Source organism: Pseudophryne corroboree, chromosome 3 (assembly GCF_028390025.1).
Source record: "Pseudophryne corroboree isolate aPseCor3 chromosome 3, aPseCor3.hap2, whole genome shotgun sequence".
Taxonomy (NCBI): domain Eukaryota; kingdom Metazoa; phylum Chordata; class Amphibia; order Anura; family Myobatrachidae; genus Pseudophryne; species Pseudophryne corroboree.
In genome coordinates this window covers 705,264,454-705,285,278 of record NC_086446.1, presented here as the reverse complement: position 1 = coordinate 705,285,278, position 20,825 = coordinate 705,264,454, and the positions used below count along the sequence as shown (strand labels likewise).

The 20,825-nt window shown below is 45.6% G+C and overlaps 1 protein-coding gene across 3 annotated transcripts in view; it reads left to right on the top strand.

Annotated features, from left to right (window-relative positions):
* The window catches only part of LOC135056653 (alpha-2-macroglobulin-like protein 1), a 342,531-nt gene that overhangs the window by 243,608 nt on the left and 78,098 nt on the right, over nt 1-20,825 (top strand). For all 3 annotated transcript variants that reach the window (XM_063962097.1, XM_063962096.1, XM_063962098.1), the window contains 4 exons: nt 862-1,087; nt 15,469-15,589; nt 15,978-16,099; nt 17,764-17,815. In XM_063962097.1, coding sequence (XP_063818167.1) covers nt 862-1,087; nt 15,469-15,589; nt 15,978-16,099; nt 17,764-17,815 — 521 coding nt within the window. The remainder of the gene's footprint in view (nt 1-861; nt 1,088-15,468; nt 15,590-15,977; nt 16,100-17,763; nt 17,816-20,825) is intronic.

Genomic DNA, 20,825 nt, shown 5'->3' with positions numbered 1-20,825 from the left:
TCTCCCCTCTTATCACTGCTTCATACATCTCCCCTATTGTTTTTCTTTACGCTTCATCTGTAGATTTTTTTTTAATCCTCTCAGATTCTCTAATAATTTTTCATCTTTTTTTTTTTTGTGCATGTTTCCTTACATGTTTTGCAATTTATATGGCTTTTCCAGGACATTCTGTAATAACAGTTTACTTGTAACCAAGCTTTTTGTTCTCACAGATCAACATCTCTGTAGTTCTATCAACATAACATCTCTTAATACCAGGGATGGAGAACCTTTGGCCCTCCAGCTGTTGTTGAACTACACATACCAGCATGCCTTGCTACAGTTTTGCTATTTGGCCATACTACAACTGTTGCAGGGCATGCTGGGATGTGTAGTTCAACAACAGCCAGAGGACCGAAGGTTCCCCATCCCTGCTTTTTACAGTACTAGCTGTTCTACCGATTATTCACATGGGATTTCTGATTTTCACGGTTGTACATATAAATGAGTGTTCAAAATGTTGTAAATCTATAGAGATGTAAATTTGAGACGTCTTAATGTAAGTAAATATTAATCCATGGTTCTTGGTATTACCCGAGGAGCACAGATAGTAGTTACGGTAAAAAGTGACAGGACCATTTTGTACTTTATTAAATTCTACACACTGAATGTTTAAAATTCGAATTACGCAGTTTTCCTACTTCCCACCTGCAGTATACCTATGTTAGATTTCAGCTTCCTAACATATCGGGAAGTAAGAGAATTAGTGATGAGTCAGTGAGTGAGGGCTTTCACATTTATATATTTATATATATGTATATTAATCACATTATAATGTTAATTTCAATATGGATATTTGGCTTTAGCATACTGTTCTTGCAGCCCACAGGGACACACAGTGCTAAACCTGACGACCCCTGATAGTATCACTAATTGGAAGACTGATGCCTTCTGCCTGGGGAAGTCTGGACTTGGGATGATCTCTGATATAGTGCTCACCAGCTTCCAACCTTACTTCATTGATCTGATTTTACCATACTCTGTAGTACAAGGAGAGAAATTCAGTGTCACAGCTGTAGCCTTTAGTTACCTAAAGGATTGCATGATGGTATGTACTAAAAAACATAATAACAGCACATAGAATTCTGAAAAAATAATCTACTCATTAATCTGTTCCCCGAAATTTTATATTTTAGACAGTATACAAATTTGGCAAAGAAAGTGTCTCATACTGTATATACTGTAGTTCATGCAACTGGTTTAGGACCATTGGTGTTTTGCAACGTTTGCTATTTTTCTACTCTGTTCTTGATCTATGATCCTGTATAACAATTTCAGTCTTCAAAAAAGTATTTTTATAGGAAGTAGGGGCAGATGTACTAATGCTGGTCATACACTAGGTCAATAACGTGATATTGACCTATCATTCGACCCATTGCATGCACATCGTGCATGTTAATGGGTGCGACTACGATGCGATGCGCGGCCCTGCGGGTCGCATCAGCTGATCATATGTGCTGCACATATGGTAGTGTTCTCTTTCCTGGGATCTCTGATAAAATGAGGCATCCACCAAAGAGGACCTACATGTAATGTACAAAGCTTGTCACAACAAGGTAGAATGTCAGACATGTAACCTGGACTCATCATGCCATTTCCTCAGTGAGCCAATGTAATAAAATGTGAAATAACACTTCAGAGCTCATTGTACATTGGAGAATGACAATGCATACTGCTGTGACAGGTTTTACACATTGGGTCCTTCTTTATGGATGTCAGTTTCATTCATTCTTATCTAAGTCTCTGGAATCCTGACATATTGTATGATCTGGTACATGGTTTATTCCTTACAGTCACCTACCTTTCTCATACGTCGTAGAGGATGCTAGGGTCCATTTGATGACCATGGGGTATAGACGGTTCCGCAGGAGCCATGGGCACTTTAAGACTTTTCAAGGGTGTGAACTGGCTCCTCCCTCTATGCCCCTCCTCCAGACCTCAGTTTTAGAAATGTGCCCAGGCAGACTGGATGCACTCCAGAGGAGCTCTACTGAGTTTCTCTGAAAAGACTTATGTTAGGTTTTTTATTTTCGGGGAGAACTGCTGGCAACAATCTCCCTGCTTCATGGGACTGAGGGGGCAGAAGTAAGAACCAACTTCCTAAAGAGTTTCATGGCTCTGCTTCTGACTGACAGGACACCATTAGCTCCTGAAGGGAACTGAATGCTAGCCGTGCCTAGATGCTCACTCCCACAGCACGCCGTCACCCCCCTCACAGAGCCAGAAGTCAGAAGACAGGTGAGTGTTAGAAAATAGATCTTCAATCAAGAAAGTGACGGCTAAAGGTACCGCACGGCTGGCGGGAGCGCAGCGCGCCATGTTGCCCACACATACACAGGCACTGCAGGGCGCGGGCGCCCTGGGCAGCATGAAACCTATGAAAACTGGCATAAATATGGGGCATAAGTTGCTGAGGCACAGTCCTACCCCTGCCAGTATAAACAATTACCTCATAAAAGCTGAGGAGAAACACGCCATTGAAGAGTGGAGCTTCCTCCTCAGTCAGCCAGCACACTTCTCAGCGCCATTTTCTCTCTCTCCTCAGGCTGCAAAGACAACGCTGGTCCTCCTCCACTACTGAACAAGTATCAGGGTGCAAAACAGGGGGGCCACAGTGAATTTGGTGCTATATAATTGTGTGATTAGCATTATAAAAGCGCTGCATGTCAGTGGGCATTTTGTGTTCACAGACATTGTGTTACTGGCGCTGGGTTGTGAGCTGGCAAATCCTATCTGTGTCCCTCTGACATTTTACTGTGGGTCTGTCCCCTATAAGTCCCGGAGTGTCTGTGGTGTGGTTGTGCACGTGTGTGACATGTCTGTCACAGGGAATCTCTTCCTCTGTGGAAGACATGTTAGAGACACAGAGGTGTAATATGACACCAAGAGCCTGACTGGGTGAAAGGTTACATGATAGTGTGAATCACTACTGAATCTCATACAGAAAACTGAATATAATCTTTTGAAGATGTGATTTTTAATAGTTCTGCCTTTCATCCACAGGGACCCCTCTGGGTCACATACAAATTTGCACAAGTAGTACAAACTGATACCAACACGGACTCTGTTTCCTGTGTCGACACTAGTGATTCCAGGTGAATAAGTTAGCAAAAAAGCATTCAAAACATGTTTTAGCTATAAAGGTGGTGTTAGAAGTTATATAGCCCCTCTTTTACCACAAGGAGAGGGTTTATTTTAGTAAAGAAGTAATGTAATTTTCCCTCCACCTCAGGAGTTGAACAGTCTCTTGGAGGGAGTCTGATTTAACCTGAAAAGAAATTTCAGATTACTTAAAGGAATTCAAGCAGCTTACCTTTTTCTAAAAGGTGGGAGTCACCCCGCATTTTAGACAGGGCCCTGTCATAAAAGAGAAAAGGTGTCTCTCCCTGCGCTTGGAATGGCTTCACTTATGGAGCCGACAGGCGCAAGTGAGTGAGGTGATCTATTGATGTGGCCATTGGGACACTACTCAGGCCTACCATTGTCTGTGCGTGGGTGAGTAGTGCAATTGAGAAGTGGTTAGAAAACTTGTCATTAGACATTGACACAATAGATGGAGACGAGATACTCCTAACGTTAGGTCATATCAAAGACGCTGCTGCGTACGTACTAGAAACCATGAAATATATTGGTCTCTTGGGATCAAGAACCGCTCCCATGGCAGTATCGGCTCGGAGGGCGTTGTGAATTCGCCAGTGGAATGCTGATGCAGATTCCAAAAGAAATATGGAGGCACTCCCGTATAAAGGTGAGGCCTTGTTTGGTGATGGGCTGGATGCGTTAGTCTCGGCGGCTACCGCAAGTAAGTCGACATTCTTGCCTTATGCTCCTACACCGGCGAAAAGGACACATCACTCTCACATGCAGTCCTTTCGGCCAACAAATACAAAAAGGCCAAAGGTTCCCTCTTTTTTGCAGGTAGGGGAATGGGAAAAGGAAAGAAAGCCGCAGCGTCTCACAGATCGCAGGAGCAGAAGTCCACCCCTGCTTGTGCCAAATCTGTAGCATGACGCTGGGGCTCCATTGCGTGAGTCCGCTCGGGTGTGAGCACGTCTGAAACTTTTCAGTCAAATATGGATTCAATCTGGCCTGGACCCATGGGTCTTACAAATAGTGTCCCATGGGTACAAACTAGAGTTTCAAGACGTCCCCCCATGCCGATTTTTTAAATCGACCTTGCCAGCTTCTCTTCCAGAAAGAGAGGCAGTAACAACGGAAATTCAAAAATTATGTCAGGATCAGGTCATTGTCCTGGTACCCTTATCACAGCAAGGAGAAGGTTTTATTCAAGCCTCTTCGTAGTTCCGAAGCCGGACGGCTCGGTCAGACCGATTTTAAATCTGAAAAATCTGAATCTCTACCTGAAAGGTTCAAGTTCAAGATGTAATCCCTGAGGGTAGTGATTTCCAGTCTGGAGGAGGGGGACTTCATGGTGTCAGTAGACATAAAGGATGCTTATTTGCATGTTCCCATTTATCCTCCTCACCAAGCTTATCTGAGATTCGCAGTATAGGATTGCCGTTACCAGTTCCAGACATTGCCTTTCGGACTCTCCACGGCACCAAGGGTATTCACCAAGGTGATAGCGGAGATGATGGTCCTCCTTCGTCAAAAAGGAGTCAATATAATCCTTATCTGGATGATCTCCTGATAAAAGCGAGATCCAGGGAACAGTTGGTGCAGAACATCGTACTCTCCCTGTCAATACTCCAACAACACGGTTGGATCATGAATTTTCCAAAGTCGCAGTTGGAACCGACGACAAGATTGTCCTTTTTAGGGATGATTCTAGACACAGAAGTATGGAGAGTATTTCTTCCAGTGGAAAAGGCTCTGAAAATCCAGAAAATGGTCAAACAAATTCTGAAACCAACAAGCGTGTCGATCCATCAATGTATTCGGTTGTTGGGGAAAATGGTAGCGGCCTACGAGGCCATACAGTTTGGCCAATTTCATGCCAGAGTATTCCAGTGGGACCTGTTGGACAAGTGGTCCGGATCCCACCTACACATGCACCGGAATAATCCTGTCCCCCAAAGCCAGGATTTTGCTCCAGTGGTGGCTACACAGTTCTCACCTACTAGAGGGACGCAGGTTTGGGATTCATGACTGGGTCATAATAACCACGGATGCAAGTCTCCGAGGCTGGAGAGCTGTCACACAGGGGGAATGCTTCCAAGGAAAATGGTCAAGTCAGGAAGCCTGCCTTCACATAAACGTTCTGGAATTGAGAGCCATTTACAACGGCCTTCTACAAGCGGTACATCTTCTTCAAGATCATCCCATGCAGATCCAGTCGGACAACGTAACAGCAGTCGCGTACATAAACAGGCAAGGCGGAATGAAAAGCAGAGCGGCAATGTCAGAGGTGACAAGGATTCTCCTCTGGTCAGAAAGACATGTAAGAGCTCTGTCAGCAATTTTCATTCCGGGAGTGGACAACTGGGAAGCAGACTTCCTCAGCAGACACGATCTCCATACAGGAGAGTGGGGCCTCCACCAAGAAGTCTTTGCAGAGGTGACAAGTCTTTGGGGAGTTCCTCAAGTAGACATGATGGCATCTCGTCTAAACAAGAAGCTTCAGAGATATTGTTCCAGGTCGAGAGACCCTCAAGCAATAGCAGTGGATGCACTGGTGACCCAGTGGGTGTTTCGGTCGGTATATGTTTTCCCTCCACTACCACTGATTCCAAAAGTTCTCAAAATAATAAGAAGAACAAGAGTTCGAGCAATCTTCATTGCCCCAGACTGGCCAAGGAGGGCTTGGTATCCAGATCTTCAGGAGTTGCTCATAGAAGATCCTCGGCCTCTTCCTCCTCGAGAGGACCTACTACAGCAGGGGCCGTATGTGTATCAAGACTTACCGCGGATACATTTGACGGCATGGCTGTTGAGCGCCGGATCCTAGCCCGAAAGGGTATTCCCAAGGAAGTCATCCCCACTCTTATTCAGGCCAGGTAAGGAGTAACGTCTAAACATTACCACCGTATTTGGAGAAAATATGTGTCTTGGTGTGAATCCAAGAAGGCTCCTACGGAAGAGTTTGAGTTGGGATGTTTTCTCCATTTTCTGCAGGCGGGTGTGAATGCGGTCCTTAGATTGGGGTCAATCAAGGTCCAGATTTCGGCCGTATCAGTTTTCTTTGAAAAACAATTGGCCTCCTTTCCAGAAGTTCAGATGTTCGTAAAGGGGTTCCGCACATTCAGCCTCCATTTGTGCCTCCAGTGGCACCATGGGACCTTAATGTGGTGTTGCAGATCCTTCAATCAGATTGGTTTGAACTAGTGATGTGCACCGGAAATTTTTCGGGTTTTGTGTTTTGGTTTTGGATTCGGTTCCACGGCCGTGTTTTGGATTCGGACGCGTTTTGGCAAAACCTCCCTGAAATTTTTTTGTCGGATTCGGGTGTGTTTTGGATTCGGGTGTTTTTTTACAAAAACCCTCAAAAACAGCTTAAATCATAGAATTTGGGGGTCATTTTGATCCCATAGTATTATTAACCTCAATAACCATAATTTACACTCATTTCCAGTCTATTCTGAACACCTCACAATATTATTTTTAGTCCTAAAATTTGCACCGAGGTCGCTGGATGACTAAGCTAAGCGACCCAAGTGGCCGACACAAACACCTGGCCCATCTAGGAGTGGCACTGCAGTGTCAGACAGGATGGCAGATTAAAAAAATTGTCCCCAAACAGCACATGATGCACAGAAAAAAGGAGGCGCAATGAGGTAGCTGTGTGACTAAGCTAAGCGACCCAAGCGGCCGACACAAACACCTGGCCCATCTAGGAGTGGCACTGCAGTGTCAGACAGGATGGCAGATTTAAAAAATAGTCCCCAAACGGCACATGATGCAAAGAAAAAAAGAGGTGCAATGAGGTAGCTGTGTGACTAAGCTAAGCGACCCAAGTGGCCGACACAAAAACCTGGCCCATCTAGGAGTGGCACTGCAGTGTCAGACAAAATGGCACTTCAAAAAAAATAATCCCCAAACAGCACATGATGCAAAGAAAAAAAGAGGCGCAATGAGGTAGCTGTGTGACTAAGCTAAGCAACCCAAGTGGCTGACACAAACACCTGGCCCATCTAGGAGTGGCACTGCAGTGTCAGACAGGATGGCACTTAAAAAAAATAGTCCCCAAACAGCACATGATGCAAATAAAAAAAGAGGCGCAATGAGGCAGCTGTGTGACTAAGCTAAGCGACCCAAGTGGCCGACACAAACACCTGGCTCATCTAGGAGTGGCACTGCAGTGTCAGACAGGATGGCACTTCAAAAAATAGTCCCCAAACAGCACATGATGCAAATAAAAAAAGAGGCGCAATGAGGCAGCTGTGTGACTAAGCTAAGCGACCCAAGTGGCCGACACAAACACCTGGCCCATCTAGGAGTGGCACTGCAGTGTCAGACAGGATGGCACTTAAAAAAAATAGTCCCCAAACAGCACATGATGCAAATAAAAAAAGAGGCGCAATGAGGCAGCTGTGTGACTAAGCTAAGCGACCCAAGTGGCCGACACAAACACCTGGCTCATCTAGGAGTGGCACTGCAGTGTCAGACAGGATGGCACTTCAAAAAATAGTCCCCAAACAGCACATGATGCAAAGAAAAATGAAAGAAAAAAGAGGTGCAAGATGGAATTGTCCTTGGGCCCTCCCACCCACCCTTATGTTGTATAAACAGGACATGCACACTTTAACAAACCCATCATTTCAGCGACAGGGTCTGCCACACGACTGTGACTGAAATGACTGGTTGGTTTGGGCCCCCACCAAAAAAGAAGCAATCAATCTCTCCTTTCACAAACTGGCTCTATAGAGGCAAGATGTTCACCTCCTCCTCTTCCTCCGATTCCTCACCCCTTTCACTGTGTACATCCCCCTCCTCACAGATTATGAATTCGTCCCCACTGGAATCCACCATCTCAGGTCCCTGTGTACTTTCAGGAGGCAATTGCTGGTGAATGTCTCCACGGAGGAATTGATTATAATTCATTTTGATGAACATCATCTTCTCCACATTTTCTGGAAGTAACCTTGTACGCCGATTGCTGACAAGGTGAGCGGCTGCACTAAACACTCTTTCGGAGTACACACTGGAGGGGGACAACTTAGGTAAAATAAAGCCAGTTTGTGCAAGGGCCTCCAAATTGCCTCTTTTTCCTGCCAGTTTACGTACGGATTGTCTGACGTGCCTACTTGGATGTGGTCACTCATATAATCCTCCACCATTCTTTCAATGGTGACAGAATCATATGCAGTGACAGTAGACGACATGTCAGTAATCGTTGGCAGGTCCTTCAGTCCGGACCAGATGTCAGCACTCGCTCCACACTGCCCTGCATCACCGCCAGCGGGTGGGCTCGAAATTCTTAGCCTTTTCCTCGCACCCCCAGTTGCGGGAGAATGTGAAGAAGGAGCTGTTGACGGGTCACGTTCCGCTTGACTTGACAATTTTCTCACCAGCAGGTCTTTGAACCTCTGCAGACTTGTGTCTGCCGGAAAGAGAGATACAACGTAGGTTTTAAATCTAGGATCGAGCACGGTGGCCAAAATGTAGTGCTCTGATTTCAACAGATTGACCACCCGTGAATCCTGGTTAAGCGAATTAAGGGCTCCATCTCTTGCACGCCCCTGTCGTTTTTTAAATAATTCTGCACCACCAAATTCAATGTATGTGCAAAACATGGGACGTGCTGGAATTTGCCCAGATGTAATGCACGCACAATATTGGTGGCGTTGTCCGATGTCACAAATCCCCAGGAGAGTCCAATTGGGGTAAGCCATTCTGCGATGATGTTCCTCAGTTTCCGTAAGAGGTTGTCAGCTGTGTGCCTCTTATGGAAAGCGGTGATACAAAGCATAGCCTGCCTAGGAACGAGTTGGCGTTTGCGAGATGCTGCTACTGGTGCCGTCGCTGCTGTTCTTGCTGCGGGAGGCAATACATCTACCCAGTGGGCTGTCACAGTCATATAGTCCTGAGTCTGCCCTGCTCCACTTGTCCACATGTCCGTGGTTAAGTGGACATTGGGTACAACTGCATTTTTTAGGACACTGGTGACTCTTTTTCTGACGTCTGTGTACATTTTCGGTATCGCCTGCCTAGAGAAATGGAACCTAGATGGTATTTGGTACCGGGAACACAGTATCTCAATCAAGTCTCTAGTTGCCTGTGAATTAATGGTGGATACCGGACACATGTTTCTCACTGCCCAGGCTGCCAAGGCCTGAGTTATCCGCTTTGCAGCAGGATGACTGCTGTGATATTTCATCTTCCTCGCAAAGGACTGTTGGACAGTCAATTGCTTACTGGAAGTAGTACAAGTGGTCTTCCGACTTCCCCTCTGGGATGCCGATCGACTCCCAGCAGCAACAACAGCAGCACCAGCAGCAGTAGGCGTTACACTCAAGGATGCATCGGAGGAATCCCAGGCAGGAGAGGACTCGTCAGACTTGACAATAGGCCTGCAGGACTATTGGCTTTCCTGTGTAAGGAGGAAATTGACACTGAGGGAGTTGGTGGTGTGGTTTGCAGGAGCTTGGTTACAAGAGGAAGGGATTTAGTGGTCAGTGGACTGCTTCCGCTGTCATCCAAAGTTTTTGAACTTGTCACTGACTTCTGATGAATGCGGTCCAGGTGACGTATAAGGGAGGATGTTCCTAGGTGGTTAACGTCCTTACCCCTACTTATTACAGCTTGACAAAGGCAACACACGGCTTGACACCAGTTGTCCGCATTTCTGTTGAAATAATTCCACACCGAAAAGGTGATTTTTTTTGTATTTTGACCAGGCATGTCAATGGCCATATTCTTCCCACGGACAACAGGTGTCTCCCCGGGTGCCTGACTTAAACAAACCACCTCACAATCAGAATCCTCCTTGTCAATTTCCTCCCCAGCGCCAGCAACACCCATATCCTCATCCTGGTGTACTTCAACAGTGACATCTTCAATTTGACTATCAGGAACTGGACTGCGGGTGCTCCTTCCAGCAAATGCAGGGGACGTGCAAATGGTGAAAGGCGCAACCTCTTCCCGTACAGTGTTGAGAAGGTCAGGCATCGCAACCGACACAATTGGACTCTCCTTGGGGATTTGTGATTTAGAAGAACGCACAGTTCTTTGCTGTGCTTTTGCCATCTTAACTCTTTTAAGTTTTCTAGCAGGAGGATGACTGCTTCCATCCTCAGGTTAAGCTGATCCACTAGCCTTGAACATAGGCCAGGGCCTCAGCCGTTCCTTGCCACTCCGTGTCGTAAATGGCATGTTTATGCTTCTCCTCAGATGATTTTGATTTAGATTTTTGGGTCATTTTACTGAGCTTTATTTTATGGATTTTACATGCTCTCTACTATGACATTGTGCATCGGCCTTGGCAGACGACGTTGATGGCATTTCATCGTCTCGGCCATGACTAGTGGCAGCAGCTTCAGCACGAGATGGAAGTGGATCTTGATCTTTCCCTATTTTACCCTCCACATTTTTGTTCTCCATTTTTTAATGTGTGGAATTATATGCCAGTAATAGATCAATGTATAATACTGGTGGTCACTGGTCAGCAAAACTCTGCACTGTACTCCTCCTATATAATATACTGGTGGTCCCCAGTCCCCACAATAAAGCAGTGTGAGCACAGATATATGCAGCACACTGAGCACAGATATGGAGCGTTTTTCAGGCAGAGGAGAGAACGTATAATACTGGTGGTCACTGGTCAGCAAAACTCTGCACTGTACTCCTCCTATATAATATACTGGTGGTCCCCAGTACCCACAATAAAGCAGTGTGAGCACAGATATATGCAGCACACTGAGCACAGATATGGAGCGTTTTTCAGGCAGACAACGTATACTGGTGGTCACTGGTCAGCAAAACTCTGCACTGTACTCCTCCTATATAATATACTGGTGGTCCCCAGTCCCCACAATAAAGCAGTGTGAGCACAGATATATGCAGCACACTGAGCACAGATATGGAGCGTTTTTCAGGCAGAGGAGAGAACGTATAATACTGGTGGTCACTGGTCAGCAAAACTCTGCACTGTACCCCTCCTATATAATATACTGGTGGTCCCCAGTCCCCACAATTAAGCAGTGTGAGCACAGATATATGCAGCACACTGAGCACAGATATGGAGCATTTTTCAGGCAGACAACGTATACTGGTGGTCACTGGTCAGCAAAACTCTGCACTGTACTCCTCCTATATAATATACTGCCGGTCCCCAGTCCCCACAATAAAGCAGTGTGAGCACAGATATATGCAGCACACTGAGCACAGATATGGAGCGTTTTTCAGGCAGACAATGTATACTGGTGGTCACTGGTCAGCAAAACTCTGCACTGTACTCCTCCTATATAATATACTGGTGGTCCCCAGTCCCCACAATAAAGCAGTGTGAGCACAGATATATGCAGCACACTGAGCACAGATATGGAGCATTTTTCAGGCAGACAACGTATACTGGTGGTCACTGGTCAGCAAAACTCTGCACTGTACTCCTCCTATATAATATACTGGTGGTCCCCAGTCCCCACAATAAAGCAGTGTGAGCACAGATATATGCAGCACACTGAGCACAGATATGGAGCGTTTTTCAGGCAGACAACGTATACTGGTGGTCACTGGTCAGCAAAACTCTGCACTGTACTCCTCCTATATAATATACTGGTGGTCCCCAGTCCCCACAATAAAGCAGTGTGAGCACAGATATATGCAGCACACTGAGCACAGATATGGAGCGTTTTTCAGGCAGACAACGTATACTGGTGGTCACTGGTCAGCAAAACTCTGCACTGTACTCCTCCTATATAATATACTGGTGGTCCCCAGTCCCCACAATAAAGCAGTGTGAGCACAGATATATGCAGCACACTGAGCACAGATATGGAGCGTTTTTCAGGCAGACAACGTATACTGGTGGTCACTGGTCAGCAAAACTCTGCACTGTACTCCTCCTATAATACTGCTGGTCCCCAGAATAAAGATATTTGCAGCCCCCTGAAACAAAGTGAGAGGACGCCAGCCACGTCCTCTCACTATCATTTCCAATGCACAAGTGAAAAATGGCGGCGACGCGCGGCTTTATATAGAATCCGAATCTCGCGAGAATCCGACCACGGGATGATGACGTTCGGGCGCGCTCGGCTTAACCGAGCAAGGCGGGAGGATCCGAGTCTGCTCGGAACCGTGCAAAAAAGGGTGAAGTTCGGGCGGGTTCGGATTCCGAGGAACCGAACCCGCTCATCACTACCCACAATGTGACAATTGCACACTCACCCTGGCACTCATGCTAAGTAACACACAATCACCATCAATGTCCTCCATCACACAAAACAAGCAGAAAGGAGGGGCAAAATGGAAGCAAAGACACAGACATAAAGTGGCACTAGAGGGTGAGCGGGAAAAGACCAAGGGGTTTATTTACTAATATTCGTGTTTTTGCCGTTTTGAAGGGTGTTTGATCTCGAATGGTATCGGGTGCATTTTACTGCAACTTTTTGAATCCTGATACGGTCATTCACTAAGCTGCCGAGTTTTGCACATTCGTTTTTTCCGATGTCGATGTGATTCGTAATATCAGGCAGTGTTTTACGGGAGTGATGAGTAAAACACTGCCTGACAAAACACAAGGAATCCCGCATAGGCGCTACATTGTATCTGTGCCGTGTGCTGCCTGACAGACACTACAGGAGCACACAGCCAATCAGGAGAGTGCCACGATGTGGCGCTCCCTGATTGGCTGAAGGGACCCTCTTTGACACGAGTCAGGGGGGTCCTGGCAGTCGGGGAAAGGGGTCCCATGTGTAAACATGGGGCCCCTTTCAGTGCGTGGTCGGTTTTCCGTTTTATTATTTTGTCAAGTACGTGGATTATACAAAGAACAGAAGGTACCCTGGATTATGTGAGTATAATTTTTTACACAGGTGCCCCTAGGATTCTACATGGAGAAGAGGACCGAGCCTCGTGGGAACATAGGTAAGTATGTGTGTATGTTGGTGTGCATGTATGTAATAAAGTTGTACTTTCACGGTGTGTGTGTCCTGTTTTTATTGGGGTATTTTTTTAGTAGTAGTACTACAGGTACCAGCGGGCCCGGTTTTCCACCGCATGCTGGTACTTGTGGTTCTCCAAGTACCAGCTTGTGGGGGAGGCTTGCTGGGACTTGTAGTACTGCTACTAAAAACAATATTCACATTTTGTAAACAAGGCTATCAGCCCCCCATCCGCCGCCCTTGGATGGGGAGGACTAGTTGGGGTTTTAATGGCACGGCCGCAGGGACCGATATCAAAGTGTCCCCCGGATGTGGCATTATCTCCCCAGCTAGTGGAGCCCGGTGCTGGTTTCAAAAATACGGGGGACCCCTACGCTTTTTGTCCCCCGTATTATTGGAACCAGGACCAGGCGCAGAGCCCGGTGCTGGTTGATTAAATATGGGGGAACCCCTGTCATTTTTCCCCCCATATTTTTTCAACCAGGACCGGCTCAAAGAGCCCGAGGCTGGTTATGCTTAGGAGGGGGGACCCCACGCTATTTTTTTTTCAGATTTTACACTAAACAGACCCTTTCCCATAGATAACCATGCACAGATCTCACTGATCCGTGCATGATTATCCAAACTCGACTGGAAAAAGCAGGTCTGTTTTTTTGCTGCTTTTTCTAACGAATCTAAAAAAAACAGACCCGCACTTGAGCACTCAGAAACTAACACCCAAATACGAATGAATAGTGAATTCCCGTATTCTATGAAATAACAGCCGCGTTTGACCGATGGTCTATTCATTCGTATTTCGGAACGTTGTCATTCAAACCATTACGAATAGACCAGACACTGCCGAGATTGGTGCTTTGTAAATTCCCGGATTGGGACTTAGAAAAAAAAACACAAATCAGCCAAACTCGGATTTTTAGTAAATTCTGGCCCAAGACGGGATGGGAGAGATAGAGAGAGAGAGAGACAAAGGAGAATATGAGGGGACGGGGCGCCAGTCGTGTACTTTGTAAGGGGCGCTCGGACCCCTAGATACACCCCTGCCCATCAAGTGTTGGCCCAGCTGCTGCAGCTGTGCAACTGCGTCTATCTGTGAATCAGGACTTTACTCCACATTAGTGGAAACGATTTTCCTTCACAAGAAATATATTTTATGAAACAGATGGTGTTCCCTAGAAGTTACAGTAAGTATCAGAAATATGTTTAGGAAATTGTAATAAGTATCCAGCTCACTTACTGCTCCGCACAACCTATAATATCTATTAAAAAATATTGAGGCATGATGATAATATAGTTTTTTTAATCACTTTTTACATCCTTTTTTCACTATTCCGTGAATACTGTATTTGAAGCTCTAAATAATTTGATGATTTATTTTTTATTATTTTTATAACTATTTTTATTTGTGGAGCAAGAAAGAACAGATACATACCAGCATGTAATGACATGATAGCGACACATGGAAACATACATAAAGGAGAAGGAAAACAACACATGTGGGGGGGTTATTCAGAGTTGGTCGCAGATTTTGCTATCGCAGCAAAATCTGCGACCACTAAAATCACATGCTAGCGGCTGCCCAGCACAGGGCAAGGCCGCCCAGCATGTGTGGCTCCGGCCCGCGATGCGATCACAATTCAATTGAGATTGCATTGAATACAGGTAGATCCATGCCTACGTAGCATGGCTGCGTATGCAAAAGCGGTCCAGCACCATGTTTCCACTCGCAGGAAATGCAGACATTGTCATCGGGCCGACCCGAAAATGGACACGACACGCCTGCGCTTCTTGCTCTCCTCCCACCCAATGCCACGTCGCTGCCCCCGGACTCTCGTTGCTTGTCGATCATGACGCGATCGATTCCGTTCGGGATATGATCACATCATTATATCCACAGTCTTCAGAGCGATCACAGTTATAGAAATAAGCTCTGAATAAGACTCATAGAGCCGTGGAATCTACTCATAGTAAGCTAACAGGACAGAAATCATGGTCAACCCACAAAAGGAAAATGGACATTAAAGGAAAATCAGGCAATAACGATCGGCGCATCCTCTTTGCTGATTTATTTAAGCATGGAAGAACCTTTTATTAGGAGACTGAAAAAAAAAAAGTAATATTAACCCTTGCACTAGACTAGAACTACTTTTGTCTTTTCTGGCTGTTGTGTACTGGTATACCAATTGCTAGTGGTTGCACCCATTTTCTTGCCGTGATCAGAACAAGGAATTATTATTATAGTGGAACAGAGGATCAACCACAGACTTTCCACTCTATAATAATGACAGAATGATAATTTTTAAAAACTTTTAAAGGATAACTTAGCCTGAACTAGGATTTGTTTTGTTGCATAGTTTATCACATTGTTATTGCTATTGTATTAATATGCAACGTATAAATGACACACACCTCTCTTGTACCATGGGAACAGGTGTTTGTGTCTCTACCTGGCTTGGATGACTACATTTCCATCAAGAACAGGGAGCAGTCTAGATGTATCTGTGCAGATCAGTCAACCAGCTTTACTTGGAATTTAACTGCGTCCAAACCAGGTGTGTTGGGGCACTCATATGCTGCATAAAACAAACCTCAATATCATCTGCAACAGCTGTGTAAAATACTTTGATATCTTTTATGGCCAAATAAGGGGTCTATTTACTAAGCCTTGGATGGAGATAAAATCGCTGGAGATAAAGTACCAGCCAATCAGCTCCTAACTGCCATGTCACAGGCTGTGTTTGAAAAATGACAGTTAGGAGCTGGTGGCTTAGTAAATAGACCCCTAAGAGAACATGTAAAAGCAGCTTGTACCAGTTGTTGGGTCAAAAACTTTCCACAGGGCATTGTAGCTGGGGTTAGTAACCCACTACAATGTCTGACAGCTAAAACGTTAAGTTACAATTATATCCTTTCTTTTGAATGCCTGTTTTTATTTTTAAGGAAACATAAAGGTCCATGTTAGCAGTGCCTCTCTCCAGCTTGATGGGGGATGTACAGATAAGATCCACAAGCTGGGTAAGGATCACAAAGAAGACCATGTCGAGAAAACCATCATAGTGAAGGTACAGTAGGCTATCCCATCTCATAAGTCCTGGTGCTATTTTCTATGTTGTTTTGTTGTTACTGACTGTTTACCTGCATATAGTAGCTTGTTATATACAGAAGAGCATGGCCTTGTTTCACACAAGCAAAATGTGGGTTACCTGGATATGATGTATTAGGAAAGCTGGTAACGTTAAGTACATCTTTTATTTTGACCAGGCCAAGGATTTTGCTTAAAGAAGTCTAAAGGGCCCTACAGACTGGGCGACCCGCCGCCGAGATGCCCGACCACCGATACAGCAGACGGGCGACCCGGCGGCGGGAGGGAGGTGACGGAGGGAGTGAAGTTTCTTCACTCCCCTGTCAGCCGACTCCATAGCAATGCATGCTAATATGGACGATATTGTCCATATTGGCCTGCATGTTCAAACGAGCCAGCACCAGCGATGAACGAGCGCGGGGCCGCGCATCTTTCATCGCTGGTGCCTACACACTGAAAGATATGAAAGGTATCTCGTTCATTAATGACCGAGATCGTTCATATCTTTCACTGGTATCGACCAGTGTGTAGGGCTCTTAAGACCCATTCTGATTATTTCATCATGTATCATAAAACATAAGAGAGAGGCTTGCCCAGTCCACTGGGACGCATTTCACAATTAATGAATGTACAGTAATCTGCTAAAGCAGAGGTTCCCAAACACGCTTCTCAAGGCACCCCAACGGTCCAGGTTTTAGGTATATCCACAGCTCAGCACAGATGGTTACATCAAATAGACTGGGGTGCTAATTAAAATACCTGTGGCCAAGCATGGATAAACCTAAAACCTGGACGGTTGGGGTGCCTTGAGGACCGCGTTTGGGAACCTCTGTACTAATGTGTGTTTCTTTACTGCACTATTGCCAAGTATATACATTATACAAGCACCGTTTGGAACAACATGGGTACATCAGTAAGGTGATAGGACATAGTGGATGGTGGCAATCAGTGGAAGCTCCTACTGAATTTGTTGTGGGGGACTGCTCAAGCTTGCAAAGCCCCAAATCATCTTCAGCAGTGAAAAGGGAATCCCAGGCACCAGCTGTCTGCAAGACTCATAAGAAGTCACTGGGATACCAATGACAGACTGTGAGCCACATCCCCTGGCATCACAGACAGGTGTCTGAGAGGCAGTTTTCATTAGGAATGACCAACGATGACTTGCCATTGATGGTTTTACACCATCAGCAAGAAACCATTGACAGGGCCGGCACTCACCATCAAGGATTAGCCATCAATGTTTACCATGGACGGAATCTCTTCGATGTTAAAAACACTCGCCATCACTATCAAACAATCAACTGTGGATGGCTAACACTAGTTTCCATTTCCTCCTTCATCCTCTTGCTTCTAGGACCTGCATTGTCTGCACCCCTAGAAGCCAGGTAGGGCTGACAAATTACCAGGAGATCAACCACCTTCTCCTGGGATTCCTTATCTGGTGTGTGATCAGCAGAAAGCACTTCCAATGTGAAGCCCTGCTAATTCACAGACTGGGGCTGCGGACTCACAGGGGTGCATTGAATTTTATTGGCGTAAGGCTGCAGTCCCAGGAAAAATCTGTCACTGAACTGCCAATTGTTCTGTGTTATTCAAATGTATCCATACTGTGCTGAGCTAACATCTTTTTTGTGTTTTAATCAGCCTATGGGGATTTTAGAGGAAAAGGCACAGACATCTCTCTTGTGTCCGTCAGGTAAGCATCATTCTTTGGCAATAGGAACAACAAGAAAGAAAGAAATAGTGATATATAAGTAACTTACACCTATAAAATGTCTCCTTGATGCTGATATGGGTACAAATATATTAGATCAAATATGGTTTATTAAATTCTATGATTCATAAGATTCACAATGGCGTTATGCCAGACACTGATATCTGAGATGTCTCCTAAAGTCAGTAATACCTACCCATTAGCCCTGGTTGCTGGTGTGAGTAGTGTACTTTATTTAAAGACTATGGGGCATATGTATTAAAAATAATCATGGCACTGCCGCAATTGTTAACATTCTGTTTGGTAGTGAATGTTTTAAATTTTAATGGAAATATCCCCGCTGTGTACTGCTAAGTGAAACCCACAGGGACAGCGGTAGTGATAACTGCTCTCGTTGCTATTTTTATTCTCACCATTGTGGAGGAGTTTTTCACATTAGCGGAAGAGTCATCTGGAGAATCCGACTTCACTGGGGAATCTGACACTGCGCACGCACATAGGCCCTCATTCCGAGTTGTTCGCTCGCTAGCTGCTTTTAGCAGCATTGCACACGCTAAGCCGCCGCCTACTGGGAGTGAATCTTAGCTTTACAGAATTGCGAACGAAAGATTCGCAGAATTGCGAATAGAAATTTCTTAGCAGTTTCTGAGTAGCTCGAGACTTACTCTGCCACTGCGATCAGTTCAGTCCTTTTCGTTCCTGGTTTGACGTCACAAACACACCCATCGTTCGCCCAGACACTCCCCCGTTTCTCCAGCCACTTCCACGTTTTTTCCCAAAACGCCTGCGTTTTTTTGCACACTCCCATAAAAACGTCCAGTTTCCGCCCAGAAACACTCACTTTCTGTCAATCACACTCCGATCACCAGAACGAAGAAAAATCTTTGTCAAGCCGTGAGTAAAATAACAAACTTTTGTGCTAATTTACTTGGTGCACGCGCACTGCGAACATTGCGCATGCGCAGTTTGCAACTTATCGTACCAATGCGAAGAAAAAGAACGAGCGAACAACTCGGAATGAGGGCCATAGTTTCAGGTGCCGGAATCGCAGCCAGCACTGGACGGATGCTGCAGGAGGGGGATCAGAAGATCTCTCTCCTGCAAGTAAGCATTCATAGGCTTAAAATAATTTACACCATTTGAAGATGGTGTATACTACTTAGTGATGTGCACCGGAAATTTTTCGGGTTTTGTGTTTTGGTTTTGGGTTCGGTTCCGCGGCTGTGTTCTGGGTTCGAACGCGTTTTGGCAAAACCTCACCGAATTTTTTTTGTCGGATTCGGGTGTGTTTTGGATTCGGGTGTTTTTTTCAAAAAACCCTTAAAAACAGCTTAAATCATAGAATTTGTGGGTCATTTTGATCCCATAGTATTATTAACCTCAATAACCATCATTTCCACTCATTTTCAGTCTATTCTGAACACCTCACACCTCACAATATTATTTTTAGTCCTAAAATTTGCACCGAGGTAGCTGTGTGACTAAGATAAGCGACCCAAGTGTCCGACACAAACACTTGGCCCATCTAGGAGTGGCACTGCAGTGTCAGGCAGGATGGCTCTTCAAAAAATACTCCCCAAACAGCACATGATGCAAAGAAAAAAAAGAGGCGCAATGAGGTAGCTGTGTGATTAAGCTCAGCGACCCAAGTGGCCGACACAAACACCTGGCCCATCTAGGAGTGGCACTGCAGTGTCACGCAGGATGGCCCTTCAAAAAAATACTCCCCAAACAGCACATGACGCAAAGAAAAAAAGAGGCGCAATGAGGTAGCTGTGTGACTAAGCTAAGCGGCCCTAGTGGCCGACACAAACACCTGGCCCATCTAGGAGTGGCACTGCAGTGTCACGCAGGATGGCCCTTCAAAAAAATACTCCCCAAACAGCACATGACGCAAAGAAAAATGAAAGAAAAAAGAGGTGCAAGATGGAATTGTCCTTGGGTCCTCCCACCCACCCTTATGTTGTATAAACAGGACATGCACACTTTAACGAACCCATCATTTCAGCGACAGGGTCTGCCACACGACTGTGACTGAAATGACTGGTTGGTTTGGGCCCCCACCAAAAAAAAGCAATTAATCTCTCCTTGCACAAACTGGCTCTACAGAGGAAAGATGTCCACCTCATCAGCATCGTCCGATTCATCACCCCTTTCACTGTGTACATCCCCCTCCTCACAGATTATTAATTCGTCCCCACTGGAATCCACCATCTCAGGACCCGGTGTACTTTCTGGAGGCAATTGCTGCTGGTGAATGTCTCCACAGAGGAATTGATTATAATTCATTTTGATGAACATCATCTTCTCCACATTTTCTGGAAGTAACCTCGTACGCCGATTGCTGACAAGGTGAGCGGCGGCACTAAACACTCTTTCGGAGTACACACTGGAGGGAGTGCAACTTAGGTAGAATAAAGCCAGTTTGTGCAAGGGCCTCCAAATTGCCTCTTTTTCCTGCCAGTATATGTACGGATTGTCTGACTTGCCTACTTGGATGCGGTCACTCATATAATCCTCCACCATTCTTTCAATGGTGAGAGAATCATATGCAGTGACAGTAGACGACATGTCAGTAATCGTTGGCAGGTCCTTCAGTCCGGACCAGATGTCAGTATCAGCAGTCGCTCCAGACTGCCCTGCATCACCGCCAGCGGGTGGGCTCGGAATTCGTAGCCTTTTCCTCGCACCCCCAGTTGCGGGAGAATGTGATTGAGGAGATGTTGACGGGTCGCATTCCGCTTGACTTGACAATTTTCTCACCAGCAGGTCTTTGAACCTCTGCAGACTTGTGTCTGCCGGAAAGAGAGAACCAACGTAGGTTTTAAATCTAGGATCGAGCACGGTGGCCAAAATGTAGTGCTCTGATTTCAACAGATTGACCACCCGTGAATCCTGGTTAAGCGAATTAAGGGCTCGATCCACAAGTCCCACATGCCTAGCGGAATCGCTCTGTTTTAGCTCCTCCTTCAATGCCTCCAGCTTTCTCTGC